This window comes from Xiphophorus hellerii, chromosome 16, assembly GCF_003331165.1.
Source record: "Xiphophorus hellerii strain 12219 chromosome 16, Xiphophorus_hellerii-4.1, whole genome shotgun sequence".
NCBI lineage: Eukaryota > Metazoa > Chordata > Actinopteri > Cyprinodontiformes > Poeciliidae > Xiphophorus > Xiphophorus hellerii.
The window spans coordinates 3,722,029-3,737,485 of NC_045687.1; the positions used below are offsets into that span (position 1 = coordinate 3,722,029).

A 15,457-nucleotide genomic window follows, 5' to 3' on the forward strand; every position below is an offset into this window, starting at 1 on the left:
GGCGGACCCGGGGCGGATCGGCAGAACCGAGCCGGAAACGGCAGGAGGAGGAGAACAAGCAACACAATCTCACCTGCAAATTTGTGAAAAACTTGTTTTTTTTTTTAATTATTATGATTTCATAAATTTCTCAGTATGGCACATGAACAGAGATTGAATGTTCTGAAAAAGATTTGGCACAGAACCTTAAAGCAGAACAAACCCGTCCCCTCATCTCCAAAGACACACACACGCCCACGCACACCAACACACACCCTGTTAACATGTTCCTCCTGTGTTAATATGCACATCTGTGGTTATAACAGGATAAAACACAGTCTTAAGAAACAATCACAGAAACAACCAGAGTCAATATTGCGGAAGAGAAACCAAAGCAAAACAAAGAAGCAGATGGAGGCCATGTTTAATTGAACAGAGGGAAGGAAATATCAGAGGCCTCGGTTTGTTTTCAGTTTTCCTGAGAGACGATCGCAGTGGTGCTGTAGAAGGGGCAAACGGGACTAAGAGGAGCTAGCTAACGGGCTAATGGGGGCAAAAAGGGGTAATGGGAGTTAACCGGGACAAACGGTGGCTAACAGGAGATAGCAAACAGGGGCTAATGAGAGATAACTGTTTCTAACGGGAGAAAACGCGTAATGGGAGCTAACCAGGGCAAACAGTGGCTACTGGGAGCTAACAGGAACTAATAGGGTCTAACGGAAGCGAGCTAACAGGGGCTAATGAGAGTCAACCGGGAAAAACCGGGGTAATGGGAGCTAACCAGGGCAAACACTGGTAAACGAAAGCTAACAGTGGCCAACTGGACCTAGCTAAGATGCGCTTACGGGAGATGACAGTGGCTAACAGGAGCAATGAAGCTAACCGGAGCAAACAGTGGCTAACAAAAGCTAACAGTGGCCCACTGAAGCTAATGGGAGCTAACCCCTTGAAAATGAGATGATGCGTCTCAAGTGGTTACCCTTGAAACAAATAAATAATAGAACTAAATGATGTGAGCTAACTGTGGCTAACGGCTAAGCTTGCTGTTTGTGGGAAAGAAAACTGGAACTTGACATTTAGCTACAGGGGTGATGGAGGTGGAGGGTTGGAAAAAGGTGACAGGAAGTGGCATGAGGTAGATGGCTTCTGTTCTCTGCTCTGGGTAGGGAGAGAAAAAGCAGGAAAATGTGAGATAATTTCTGGAGGAACGAGAAGAAGAGCAGGAGTAGCGCTGCTCCTCTGAATCCCTGTGTTGGAAACAAGAATAATTTCCCTTCTGGGTCACATAGCACCAAATCTCCTCCTCCTACAGGTCATTATGTTTTTATTGGGGCTGAATTAATTGGAAAAATCACAATAAATCGATTACTGACATAATCATCAACTAATTTAGTAACTGATTAATCATTAATTGGAATATACAAACAAAAAAGGCAATTTGCTTAAAAAACCCACAATAATTACTGCCTTAATTATTCAGAGCAGTAATTAAGGTAAAACTATCATACATATATATATACATATACAAGTTTCAAATCCAAAAGCAATGAATATGATTCAGCCAAAACTCCTGAAGTGGTAATAGTTATAGCTTATTGCATTTTAGGCAATAAAATGTTTATTTTCTTATTTAAAAAGGGAATTGGATTATTTGTTTATTTGCATCTTTAAATTAACTAATTTAGTGTAAAAAAAAAAAGAAAGGCTTTGGTGTTTAAATAAAAAATTTGAATAATGTGCCATTTTTGATCTGATTGTCAGAATAGATTTTCAGTTACTAAACAAATCATGTCATCATGTCTGACTCTCATCAGCTCTCTTGTCCCTGAACTCCCGCAGCATAATACTGCCACCCAGGGAAGCAGATAAATACTTTCTGATGTGTCTGCAGGGAGTTTTCAATTCATAAAATGCCGTCAAATACAGAAAATGTTAACTAGAAATAATTATTCTGCATATTTTGGCATGTCACATACCCACTTTTTACGTCGCTGCAGTCACACTCAGACCGGGCCGGCCCAAATCAATGCAAGTTAAGCGGCTGATTAGGGGCCCACACCACCTGGGGGCCCCCAAGAGCAACAAGCTAGCATTGTAAAATATTTATTTATGTCTAAAATGAGGTTGAATAATACAAACTAAATGCAAAACCAATTTATATATAATTTTTTAAAATAAATGTTACACAAATAATAAGTTATCAAACTTAACTTGTTTACAATAATTTAGTGTTACTTAAAAATTGTTCTAATTATATAGCACACTTAACGACCACTCTGCATTTCAAAATATAGATATTTTAAGTTTGCTGCTATAGTAACCAACAGTTACAGTAGCACTGGTGTGATGTAAGCTAACGATAAATGAAGCTAATTATGATAGCAGCATTTTACATACGTAGAGTAGCTTAGGAACAATGAAGCATCTGGTGTTGACATGTTAGTATGGGGGGGCCCCAGGTGAAAATCTGCTTAGAGCCCCAGAAATGCTTGGGCCGGCCCTGCACTCAGATGAAAATGTTTTAATTTATGTAGTTAATCCGCTTGTGATGCAAATTCATGACAACATAAAGCGACAAGATGTCCTCCAGTGTCATTTTTCATTCCTGGTGCCCCTTTCTTTCCATATTTATGCCTCCGTTGTCCCTCGTTTTCCTCCGGGCTTGTGGAGGGGGGAAGCCGGAGGCGACAGAATCTGTTGCGTGATGAACACGACGAGGGGCCGTGCAGAAATGAAACAAAACAAAAAAACAGAAAAACGGGAAATAGAGCCGCTCAATGCGGCGGAGAGCTGCGCCGTGCCGGCCACGCGTTGCTCGTGGCGATTCACGCGCATCCGGGGTGAGAACCCGCGTCTGCGTCACGTCGGAATGAGAATGAGCGAGAAATGAGGCCAGAGCGGAAAAATAAACAAATATTCATGAGAAGTCGCCTCCCTCACCGGCCGACACGACAGGAAGAGAAGAATAAATAGAAATCCAAAGTCGATCCGTCTGGACGGCGGTTCTCCGGAACAGAGAAGCGGTTCTGATTGGGAGCTCAGCTGGGCAGGATTATCTGGGTCAAAGATGATTCCTGCTCCAGTTTCACCTTTTGGAGGCCAAACAGACTCTGACCCGAGCAAGCAGAGGGTTTTCCTCCTGTCCGCTAAGGCCTGCGCCGCCCGAACACTCGGATCAGAACCGCAGAATAAAAACAAATCCACTCATTTCCGGAGTTTGGTAGAAAATACTTATATTTACTCACATTTACTTCAGTAGTTTTATTTTAAAAATGTATTTTTACTACGCTGTACTTTTTACTTTTACTTGAGTAACTTTATTATGAAATATCGCTAACAGTGGCTGTTCCTGATATGGGAGACATGGGCAACCGCTCAGGGCGACATGTTGTAGGGGGCGGCATCAGTAAATATGATTTCTATGGGTCCAATTATGTAGAATTTCCTCCTTGTGATTCATCCTATCACAAAAATATCCATTTGTGATAAATATCGACAAACTTGACAAATATGTTTTCCTCGGTGGCCATCTTGATTTTTTTTATCTGCTAATTGTATTTTTTCTTTACAAATGCAGGGTTCTGGAAACATCTGTGCCACGTTGCGTTCTTGTATCATATGTGGCTGAAATATTTGATTATTTTCTTTAATACTTAGGTCTGCAGTTAGTCGATATTCCCTCCGTAATCAGCTGATGGATTGATCAGATGTCTGGGGGATTTTTAAAGCTTTGGATATTGTAAAACTTCAACCTGCTCCAGGTTTCTCCATTTGAAAGTGTTGATCTGAATCCACCAAACGAGCATCAAACACAGCGCAGTGCAATTATGACAGCGAATGAAGAAAACACCCAGGCACAGCGAGGATGGATGAGGAAGTGAGTTTGTCCTCTGAGAGGAGCGCAGCTGCTGGATCAGCACATCGCTAATAGTTCAGGTTGCTTCAAAAACCTTCCAGTAAAAATCCCAAGGATTGTTTTCCACATCCCAACAACAGCTGCAACAGCAACGATTGTTTTCCAAACGCAAAGGCGAAAGAAAATCATTGGTACGGAGCATGCTGGGTGAAAGCCGAGCTCCAAATGTTTCAGGATCCAAGAACGACAGGCGTCGTTTGAACATGTCAAGATCTGCTGTTTTTCCTTCCCCAGTGGAATCACAAAGAAGTTTCAGCAACACAAAGGCTGCAGGGTTTCTGCAAAACAGAGGCGTTCAAGATAACAGCGGTCTGACATCACTCAGCGTTCTGCAGGATATATGTTCCTGCAATGCAAATAATTACAAGGAGATGCAACAGACGCTAGCTAATGTTACGACATGTTGGGGCAATCGAAGAAAAGAGGAGTAAAACTAAGACATGTTTAGATTAATCTAAAAAAAATTATAGAAAACCTTAAAAATCTCCAAGTTTGGAAAGTTGAAAATTAACTTGAAAGTCTCAGAATTTCCAGAATAAAATTGGAAATTTCTGAGCTGGAAAAGTCGAAAATTAGCTTGAAAAAAAAAAAACTCAGATTAATCTCAAAGATTTCTTAGAAAAAAAGAAGAAATTTCTCAGTTCGAAAATTCAAAATAAAAAGAAAAATCAGGAATTTTAAGCTTGATTAGAGAAATTTTCCAGAATTTTTTTTTTTTAAAGTTGAAGAAATTGCTTGAAAAATACTCTGAAATTTTGAGATTAATCTCGAATTCTTATTATTTTGAGTTATATTACGAACTTACATTGTAGAGCATCTTTGAGCGTCCTAATAAAACGTATTGTATTTAGCAAAACTAATTATATTGTACTGTCATATTATGACTTTATTCTCTTACGACTTTATTATTTCGATGGTATTTTTGTAATTTTATGACTTTATTCTCGTATTATTGTTTCTAGTAAATCCCTCTCTCTGCATTGCATTTAGATAAAATTTTAATTTTAGTGCGGCACTCTTGCAGTTTGTGCCCCAGGCCCGGAGGGGGGAAAAAACGCAGACGTCTACTGCTCTCAACATGGCCGCCTTGTGACCGGAGGCGCGGTTTCCATGGCAACCAGGAAATAAGCCAGGCGCTAAAGTGTCGGCCATTTTCAAATTAAGGACACCTTCACAGGGCGTAAAGCACAGGAAGGTAGCAGAAGATTGCATTAACCTCAGCAGGAAGCTGCAGGACGGCGCCGGGTCGATAAATCTCTGATTCCCCGTCAGCAGCGGTTCTCACTCTCACGGGAAAAAACCCCAAAAAACTTTCACGTCTGACAACTTTATTTTACATGATGCGACTGAGCAGAATGACCGGGGGCACGAAACAGAAACTGGAGTCATCAAATCAGCATCAAGGCGGCATGGCGGTGATAAAACCGCAGCGGTATGGCAAGCCGTTCTGTCATAAAATACAAAAATGCATTTTGACTATCGCGAATGGTAATTTAAGATTTCTGCATTCACATACTGACTGGTAAGAATAATAATTCAAAATATCTTTAATTACATTTTAATGAATCAAAATTCCTTTCAAGAAGTTGTACATGACGTCAACGGATTCATAATTATTACCATTCAAGTTAAGTGGAGCGTTATTATACGACGTGTATTAGGAAAATAAAATATGTAGTTACAAGAAGTCATAGTATAATGAGAATAAAGTCATAAAATGAGAAAAAAGTCACAATATACAAACTTTATTCTCATTTTATCGACTTTATTCTTGTATTACAACTTTATTCTCATAATTGTATTTCTTATTTTTTCTCTGTATGTCTCTAATATTCTGTTGTCTAATTATGACTGGTCAAAATAAAATTGTCATATATCTGAATTAAGATGCGTGTAAGCCCCTTCTGCTGCCACTGAGCTGTCCAAACAATTGCCTGCAGAATTTTGGTTTTCTTGCCCAAAATTGTCAGAAAATACTACAATGTAGAAAAAGAAGTATGGAAGATAAAGACAATGCAAAACTTCGTAAACCTGGAGACTGCTTCAGAAATCTGGCAAATAATTTCATATTTGTTCACTTCTGACAAACACGATGCACTTTGGATTATTTACAAAAATCTTTTTTCTATTTGTTGTCTTATTGAAATATAAAAGGTTCTACATAAATCTGTGATGTTTTGACTAAATAAATCAAAATAATCATTTAACTTATCAAAAATGTCGTTTTGACTCCCCAGAATGTTATTTGAATAAATTTGAAATAGAAAAGCTCCCATTAAAAATATCTAAATACATTTTTAGAGGAAATTTGAGTAATCAAAATTACAATTCCTTGTATCTCTAATTAAGTTTTGCCTAATTATTTGCTTTCAAGACATCTGCAATTTAACTTGGACCAGTCTAATCTATTTATGTATCTAAAATACATGTAAGACCTTTAATTGGAATTATGACTAGTCAGAATGAAAAGCGATATCTTACATTTATCTTATAACTAAACATGATTTAATTGCAGATATCTTGAATTAAATCTTCCATTAAACTTAATGTTGTCATTTATACTAGTCAGAATGTAATTAATTAGAGACATCTTTAATAGGTTATTTTTCTAGTCTAAATATAATTAAGAGTTATTTTAATTTCATAAACCAATTTCAGATATCTGGACTGGAAGTGTGTTGAGGCAGATTTTATGATAAAACGGCTTGCCGTAGTGAAGGTGGCGAGTGCTAGGTGACACAGTGGCACAGAAAACGCTCCTGCACGTCTCAGAGTCACAGCAGCCGTCATGTGAGAAGAGAAGCTGCAACATTTGGCTTCCAACGCGCTTCCTGATGGGGCTGTGAAAAATAATCGCAATAACGATGCATATAAATTACAGACGGTTTGATGCTCTTGGCTCCAGCAATGGGGAGAAAATTAGCGCCGGTGCCTCAGCACATGCATCATTGACACCATATGTATCAATTATGCATTAAGCTCTGCTATCGCTTCACTGCTATTTTTAAAGAGGAAGGGGGTGGGGGGTGTCGAAAAAGAAATTAAGTTGTGCAGGGCTTACAGAGGGCTAGTAGAGCCGAGGTTAACATGTGTGCAGAGCGGCCCTCAGGGACCGACCCAAACACGGCGCTGGGTTTGTGGCGCTGCTGGCCAGAACGAGCCTGGAACACGACCACATCTCAGATTACCTCACCGACTGTAAGGGAGCAGCTTCAGAACATTTTCATACACAAGGTTATGACTAACAACAGGGTCAACACCAGTGGTGAGCACTGCTAGCTAAAAGGTTAGCTGCTAACACCCAAGCAACAACCATAAACATTAGTTCTGCTAACACTAAAAAGCTAATCATTAACATTAGTTCAGCTAATGCTAAAGCAATAACCATAACCACGTGTTCTGCTAACACTAAGCTGCTAATGGTAAACATTAGTTCCACTAATGCTAAGGCTATAATAATTAACATTAATTCTGCTAGTAGCAAAGTGCTAATAATGAACATTAATTCTGCTAATATTAAATTATTAATAATAATAAACATTCATTCTGATATTGCTAAAGCACTAATTATAAATATACTTCTGCTAATGCTACACCGCTAACCATACACACCTCTGAAAACACTAAACACAATATTTAGCAGAAGCTAATGCTAAAGCGCTAACTTCAATTCAAATTATATCTGCCCTCAAAAGACTAAAGCAAATTGGCTTGTTTTCATTAAGCAAATTTATTTTCATAATTCCAATTTGCACAATTTTATGGTCAATGTAAACACAGCTAATGTTTATTCCAAATTTCACTTCCTCTGCTGCCATTGCTAAAACTACAGGCAGACTAAAATTTTAATACAGCGCAAAAAAACTGACATTAAAAACTTTTTGTTGTCTTTGCTGACCTGTTGAAATTCTGCCAGAGAAATCAAGCTGAATGGGAGAAATCCCAGACAGTGTAGCAGGGAGATGAGAATCAAAGACAATTGCATGGGAAGGCAACGGCTTAGCTAGGAAGACGTTGACTGCTCATTTGAGCTCCACAGAAACCCGATAAATATTCCTCAAATAAGAGTAGCTCCACTTCAACGTATGTTTACTCAAGTAAAACTAAAAAGTATCTGCCCAAGAAATTACTGAAGTAAGAGTAAAAAAGTGTTTGATAAAAAGTACTGAGTAACTGATCAAATGATCAATCATTTAATGTTTAAAAATTACATCAACAGACAGACTAAAATATAAAGTTCAATAGAAATTTTGGTATTTTAAGGAACAAAATGCCAATAATTAATATAAGTAGCAAAAAAAAAAAACATCGGGCAAAAGAATATTTTTCTAAATCAGTTTCTTTCAATAAAAACTTATGAAACTAACAAAAACTGCAGGTCTGAGTCTGTGGTGAATTTTTGATTAAAACATGTTTGTTTTTCACTCAGTGGGTAGAAAATCCAGAAATTTTACTCAAGTAAGAGTAGAAATACTTCATAATAAAATGACTCAAGTAAAAGTAAAAAGTAATTTTTTCCCCAGAAGTTACTCAGCTGAATGTAACTGAGTAATGTAACTAGTGATTATCCGACTCAGAGCACGAGGAGCAGCTTAAGCAGTGAAAAATATCCTGTCCTTACTTAAAGTGTCAGTGAGAGGATCATAAAAATTGGCCCGGAGCAGAGAGTGAGAGCTGGGATCTAAAATGGAGGTCTTAGCGCCCTCCTCCCTTACAGCGGAAGGCCACCTGAAACCTCAAACGCAGCATCTTTACGCCTCTAAACGTTCAGATTCCTCCGCCTCACACGAAAGCCCAACGGGTTTGTTTTCAACCTGCAACAAACACCTAAATTCTGCCGATTCTCCGCCTCTTCCCTGAACGCGCGGGCCCTTCCTGCACGGCAAGCACAGCATGTCCATTAGATTGTTTGGATCATGTTCGCTGCTCCGTGACTCAGACACTGCAGCAATGTGACTGCGTGTCTCCAGCCTCAATAACACAGCCTCTGGTTTGTGCCACTTCAGAGGCGCCTGAGGGGGCTGCCCGCCGCTTACAGACGCCATCAGCTGCTGCAGCCGCCGGGGCACGAATCCACGGCCTAAACCGCGTTTTTGGCCTGTGATGCGCACAAATACTGACAGAAAGCTACACACGTATCCTTACCCAGGAGCGTGCTCGCGTGATTATTTCTGTTATTTGCACACACAGGCAGATGAATATGGAAATAACTTGAAGGGGGGGCTTGTGTCCCCTGTGCTGGGAGAAGGAAATGCTAATAGCTTGTGCAGAGAATGAGTGTTAATCACAAGTGTAAGGTCCATAAATTTGTTTAGCAATGGAGCGGGGAACATGCAAATTACAATGTTTTGAACTGGGGTTCTGCGGAGAGTTTAGGGGTAGACAGCATCTCACCTGCACTCAGAGCTGTAGAGTTGGGTACATTTACTTTTAAGTTTTGAATAAAATTTACTTTTAGGAGTATTTTAACTACGCTGTACTTTTTTACTTTTACTTGAATAGTTTTATTATGAAGTATTTCAACTTTTACTTGAGTAAAAGTTCTGGATTTTCTACCCACTGAATGAAAACAAACATGTTTTAACCAAAAATTCACCAGACACAGACACACACCTGCAGTTTTTGTTCAAGTTTCTTACTGAAAGAAACTTATCTGGATTTTTTTCTTTTGCCTTATTTTGCTATTTTATCATTACATAATTATATGATTTATTTTCATTTTGGTCCTTAAAATACCAAAATTTCCACATAACTTTATATTTTGGATGTAATTTTTAAATTTGAATTGATTGATAATTGGATCAGATACTCAGTACTTGAGTAAACTTTTCACCAAATACTTTTTTACTTTTACTTGAGTAAAATATGTTTACTCCTCTTGAGTACTATTTTTGGTTTCTCTTCCCACCTCTGGTTATTAAACATATGAAGAAGCTTGGATATTTATTCTGTACCCAGAATGCATCGCTGTAGTTCTTCAGTAAATGGTTTAAAAATCTATTAATGTTCTGCTACTGCTACATTTAGCAACTCTCAACAACTATCAAACTGAAACCATGACTTCCAAAGAATCACTTCCTGAAGTGCAACCGCACAGGTCGGTATGAAATAACTAATTTGATCCTGTTGGGGGCGACATAACTGCATTTCAAAACGTGACATTGACACAAGATGGGTATCACCACAGCTGAGTTTGGCATTTTAGCATTGGCTTCTGCTAAAACCCATGGTTTTATAAAGCACTTAAGCTAGTGGAAATAATGTTTAGCAGTGCTTTAGCATTAGCTTGTTCTATATACTAAGATGGTATAGTGCTTAAGCTAGTGAAACCAATGCTTATGATTAATGTCATAGCATTAGCTACTGCTACCAACCACTGCTATTGGTATTGTGCTATAGCATTAGCTAAACTAATATTTATGATTAGTGCTTTAGCATTAGCTTCTGCTAAATACCATGTTGGTACAGCTCTTTAGCAGAACTAATATTTATGACTTGTGCTTTAGGGTTAGCGCAGCTAGCTTTGTGCCATTGGAGCCTTAAGCATTTATGAAAATAAATGTGATGCTCAAGTGACAAGAAGTAAAGATTTAGCAGATGATATTTTCAAGATTTCTTTGTCTAAACTGAACTTGTCTGCAGATTTTAGTTTATACCATTCAGTTTTTCCACCTGGGTGTGACTTTAAGGCAGCTAATGCAGTATTGCAGCTACATCTTCAAGTAAATGTACGAGAGTTAGCAGCTTGCTAAAATATATTGGTGTGAAATGGTAATCACTGTGTACTTAAAAAACATGAAGTTCTAAACTGTCTGCTCTCGTCTGCTTAGCATTCAAAATCCAAATCAAGACGCTGTGATAAGGGGCTGTCGCAGCAGCAACAGTTGCCAGGGAAACCTGATGGCAGGATGCTGAGGGTTGGGGCGGAGGATGAGGAGGACGAGAGGGAGGAAGAGGAAGAGCGGAGGGTGTTTAGCATGAGGACATGGCTCTAATGCTTAGGTTGATTTGCTGCCACTGAAGGAACGCGGGCCGGCTCCCCGAGACGCGGCGCCTTTCAGAGGAGCGCGACAAACAAGTGGGTGAACGGGGGGGGGCAGACGCCGGTTGGCGCATTAGTGCGTTGTCACGGCAACGAGGCGTTGACATAGCAGAATCACACTCTGAGCACAACGGTCAGCGATGACATTCACAAATGTACACGGCGAGCCTTTTTTTTTTTTTCCTGTCCCTCTGTGCAGAAATAAAATGTAAACAGGAAAAAAAACTAAATAAAAAATAATCACATTCGCTACAGATACAAACCGTGATACAACGACTACAGTTGATCTGAGGGTGACGAGAAAATAAAATAATTAAAGGAAACAGCCACCAAATTTTCACAAACTTCAACTGCCTTTTTTTTTATGTGCCAAGTTTTTTTAATTTTTCAAAGTGACCTCTGCTAACAGAACATCTTTCAGCGTAATCAGCTAATAATAATAACAATAGTACAATAAAGATAACACGTGATTTAAAAAATCAAATCAAATCAAACTAGATAAAAACCAAAAATGAAAAACACTTATAATAATTTTGTTTCATTTTTTTAAAGAGATCTATAAGATTCTATTTTTTGTCATTTAGTTGTCCTTTTTCTTTAGAAAAAAATTCACCCTCCATTGAATTCTGCACCAAATGCAACTCAGCCTCCAGCAGACCAGCGTCTCTTACCTTTTTAAAAAAATGTCCATCCATTTTCACCCCCTGCTGCCATCAAATCCACTCTGCAAAAAGGTGCAGTCTTCGTCCGTAATGTCAGACAGCGTGAGGGTCCCATCGGACGGGGTCAACCGGGGTCGAGGAAGCCATTTTATGAGCCGGGTCAATTCCTGCTGATGAGTTCTCTTAAATCTGCCCAATGAGATCAGCGTCATGTACAAATGAAAAAAACGTCTCTTCTCCGTCACCTGTGGGCTCCAGCAGTAACAATAATACTCAGGTGAGCAATAATGATAGCACAGTAACATTAATGTCATTAGCATGTCCAATTATTTCAATGTTCCACCATTTTAAATGCATTTATGACAAATAAAGCTAAATTTGTTATCATTATTACCGTCATAATTATTATTAGTGCCACCATGTTTGATGTGTTTGTGGTTTTGCAGCAGAGAGCAGAACATCTGCATTATCAAAGGACCCTGTTTCTGTAGGCGGGAGGGAAAACGGCTGCAAAAAAAGAGTCGACACCAAAATAATTTCTGTTTTTTTGTTGTTGTTTTTGCCAGGTTTGCGTTGTAACGCCGCTGTTTCACGTTTATCCAGAGGAAAAGCAGTTCGGAAAAGTAGTAACCAGGTTGTTCCACTAAAACGACAGGGCATGTTTTTAAAATTTATTTTTTTAAATATATATATTCTTCAGTCGTCGTCGTGGTCACTCATTTGTTTGATAAAGACTTTTCATAATTTATTTATTTGAATGAAAATATATTTACGGTATATATAATATGTAACTCCAGTTTTTTTTCATATCTCCTTAATCTTGTCCTTTATTCCTTCATGATATTCCCCCTCTCCCAAAGAAGACAGTAACCAGTAAGGTGTAAAATTGAAAAGAAGTGATAAAGCGAAGAGCAAAACCACTTTTTGTTCCTCCGATATTCCAAGCGGCCTTTGCTGCTCTGCTCTTATTTCGCTTCCTCTGAAAACCTGGGACCGCGCGCTCGCACAAATCATTGTTTGTTATTCCCTGGCTTTGTCAAACACTAATCTGACAACATGCTCAATGGCCAATATCACGTCTCCCTCCAAATATATACACTGAATGCATCTGGAAATGTACGAAGCAATCTGTATACATCCTTGAAGGGCTCACTACATTGTTCACATCTGTCCGCCGAGAGAAAAGGCTTGATCTCGAGCTTTGGCAAAGACCGTATCACGCTGCACACAATGAGTAATTCTGACATTTGGGACTGTGCAAATGCTGTTTGTGGGACTGGTCTACTGTCTCCTTTTGTCTTACTATCTGTTAACAAAGGGCCACCACAAAATAAAGGTTATGTAGAGCCTGTCTAAAGATTGTCCATAACGACATTGGGCTACAATCACTCTCAAATGGTCTCTCTTTAACATCTACTCTGTCTTACCTCAAACCTTTTTAGATTTGAGTCTCTTGCACATTTTCCTTTGAGCCACTCTTAAAAAGCAGCGGCTCGTTCTGGCCTTTTCCCATCAGGCCTTTCAGAGAGCTATGTAGACCCAGCTGAGGCAGGGCTACGGTGGAGGGCAGGGTGCCACCAGTGGACGTCCCCCCACCGGTGCTGGAAGGGACCTGGGAGCAGGATATGCTCTGCGGCTGAGAGCACGGCGAAGGGTTGTTGTTGTTGTTGAGGCCCACTCCTGACCCTGTGCCCATTCCCAGGCCCATCATGTTGCTGTTGAAGTGATGTGTTTTGTAGTAGTGGTTGAGGTGATCCGATCGTGCCAGGTTGGGTAGGTTCACAATCTCTGGGTGGTGCAACCGAAGACTCTGGCTCCCGCCTATTCCACCGCCCGAGCTTTGTGTCACAGTGGATCCTCCGGAGATACCGCTGCCCCGGCCACTTGCCCCGGGTCCCAGCTCGTCCTCCACGTTGATGATCTCAATGGCGCGAGCGGGGCCGTGGTGTTTGTGCAGCTGATGCTGCTTCCTCAGCTTGTAGAACACCACCAGCATCACTGCTGCCATGAAGGTGATGGCTACGAAGCAGCCAATGATGATCTTGGTGGTCTTCATCACATCGTCCAGGCCAGAGAATCCCGGCTCCGTGAACGGCACAGTGAACGTGGGTTGAGTTGTCCGGGGAGAGGAGGCCGACCAGCCGCCAGCCAGAGAGGAGGCGGTGGTAGGAACCACTTCTGGCAACAGGTCCGAAGGAATGGGAATGCTGGCCTCCTCGATGCCAACCTGTGCATAATCATGAGCTCCTCCGTTATCCGTTTCCACAGTAACGGTGGTGAAATAGGTGTAGTTGACACTGGCATCAGCAGCAGATACGTTGAGAACAGCGGTAGCTGTGGTGTTTCCAGCAGCGTTGGTGACCATGCAGGTGTACTGGCCCGTATCCCTCAGGGTGACGTTTGTGAAGTTCAGTGTGCCATCGTGAAGAACAGATATCCGCACCCGGTAAGACCCATGAGTCATCAGCGTGCCGTTGGGCGTAATCCAGTTAACTGACGTTGTAGAGGTACTTGTGCGACACTTCAGCTCAGCAGCCATCCCTTCGGTGACATTGAGGTCGGTAGGGGGCTCTACAATGACAGGAGCAAAGCAGGTGAAGTGGCTCTGGTCAAGTTCCCCAATGTACTTGCCCTTGAGTAGTGGAGGAGCATGGCATCGGGCACAGCAGGTGGTGTTGCTGGGCACCGTCTCCTTCAACCACCAACTAAGCCAAAGTACATCACAGTTGCAGGCCCAGGGATTATGATTGAGATGTACCCTCTCCAGCTGGTGAAGGGGTGTGAAAAGATCATGAGGCAGGGAGCGCAGTGAGTTATGGGACAGATTAAGCTCTTCCAGGTTTTTCAGGTCGTCAAAGGCATTGCGCTCAATGGCGGAAACCTGCGAGTGCATAAGCCACAGCTTCCGAAGAGACACCAGTCCCTGGAAGGATCCCGGACGAATGATATCCAGACGGTTCCCCGACAACTCTAGCTCTTCCAAACGCACGAGAGGCGTCAGCTTGGGAATGTCTTTGAGCCCACACATGCCCAGATTCAGGTACCGTAGATTGACGAGGCCCACGAAGGCCGCATCAGAGATGTATTCCAACTTTTTGAGCTCCCCCAGGTCCAAGCGACGCAGGGAGGGCACGCGGTTGAAGGCATAGCTCGGGAGGGTCTCAATGGGGTTGTTGCGCAGCCACAGCTCCCGTAGCTTGCTGAGGTAATCAAAGGCCTGTGTTGGCACCAACGTGAGGCGGTTGTCAAAGAGCTCCAGCGTGTTGAGGTTAGGGAGGCCATTGAATGCCCCGATTTCAATCTGGCGTATCTGATTCTTGGAAAGCTGGAGGATTTCAAGGTGCCTCAGCTGCTTGAAGGTGTCGGATTTGATGACCTGGAGGGAGAGAAGAAATGAGAATTACTGAAAATATGAGTATGAGGACATGTAATTTACAAAAATTAAAACAGATAAAACTTGTCAGGTTTTATCAGCAAACAAGATCACATAGTAAATTCTTACTATTACATGAAGCAAAACGCAAGTGAATGATTTTAAGTTAATGTTTTGCATTGAACAGCAGTTTTACAGAAAAAGTCATGGTGACAAAAAAAAATCACATTAGCTTGATTTGCTAAATATTTTTTGCCTGGTCACAAAAAACAACTAGGCAAACAATGAGGAAATATGAGGAAATGTATGTAAACTTAATAAATAAATAAATAAATATCTGACATATTCTGAAAAATAACTTTTATAATCCTAACTGGTCTAAAACTAGAGACATTTTGTCTGATTTAACTTCAAACAATGAGGAAAAACGTGTTTTTATTTTGTGTATGTAAACTAGTTTCAATTTTATATCTCAACAGAGTTGG

General features: G+C 40.6%; 1 protein-coding gene across 3 annotated transcripts in view; it reads right to left on the minus strand.

Moving 5' to 3' along the window:
• Positions 1-12,326: 12,326 nt before the first annotated feature.
• The window catches only part of lrrc4ba (leucine rich repeat containing 4Ba), a 45,129-nt gene continuing 41,998 nt past the window's right edge, over positions 12,327-15,457 (minus strand). For all 3 annotated transcript variants that reach the window (XM_032588045.1, XM_032588047.1, XM_032588046.1), the window contains exon 3: positions 12,327-14,975. In XM_032588045.1, coding sequence (XP_032443936.1) covers positions 13,038-14,975 — 1,938 coding nt within the window. In that variant the 3' untranslated portion in view covers positions 12,327-13,037. The remainder of the gene's footprint in view (positions 14,976-15,457) is intronic.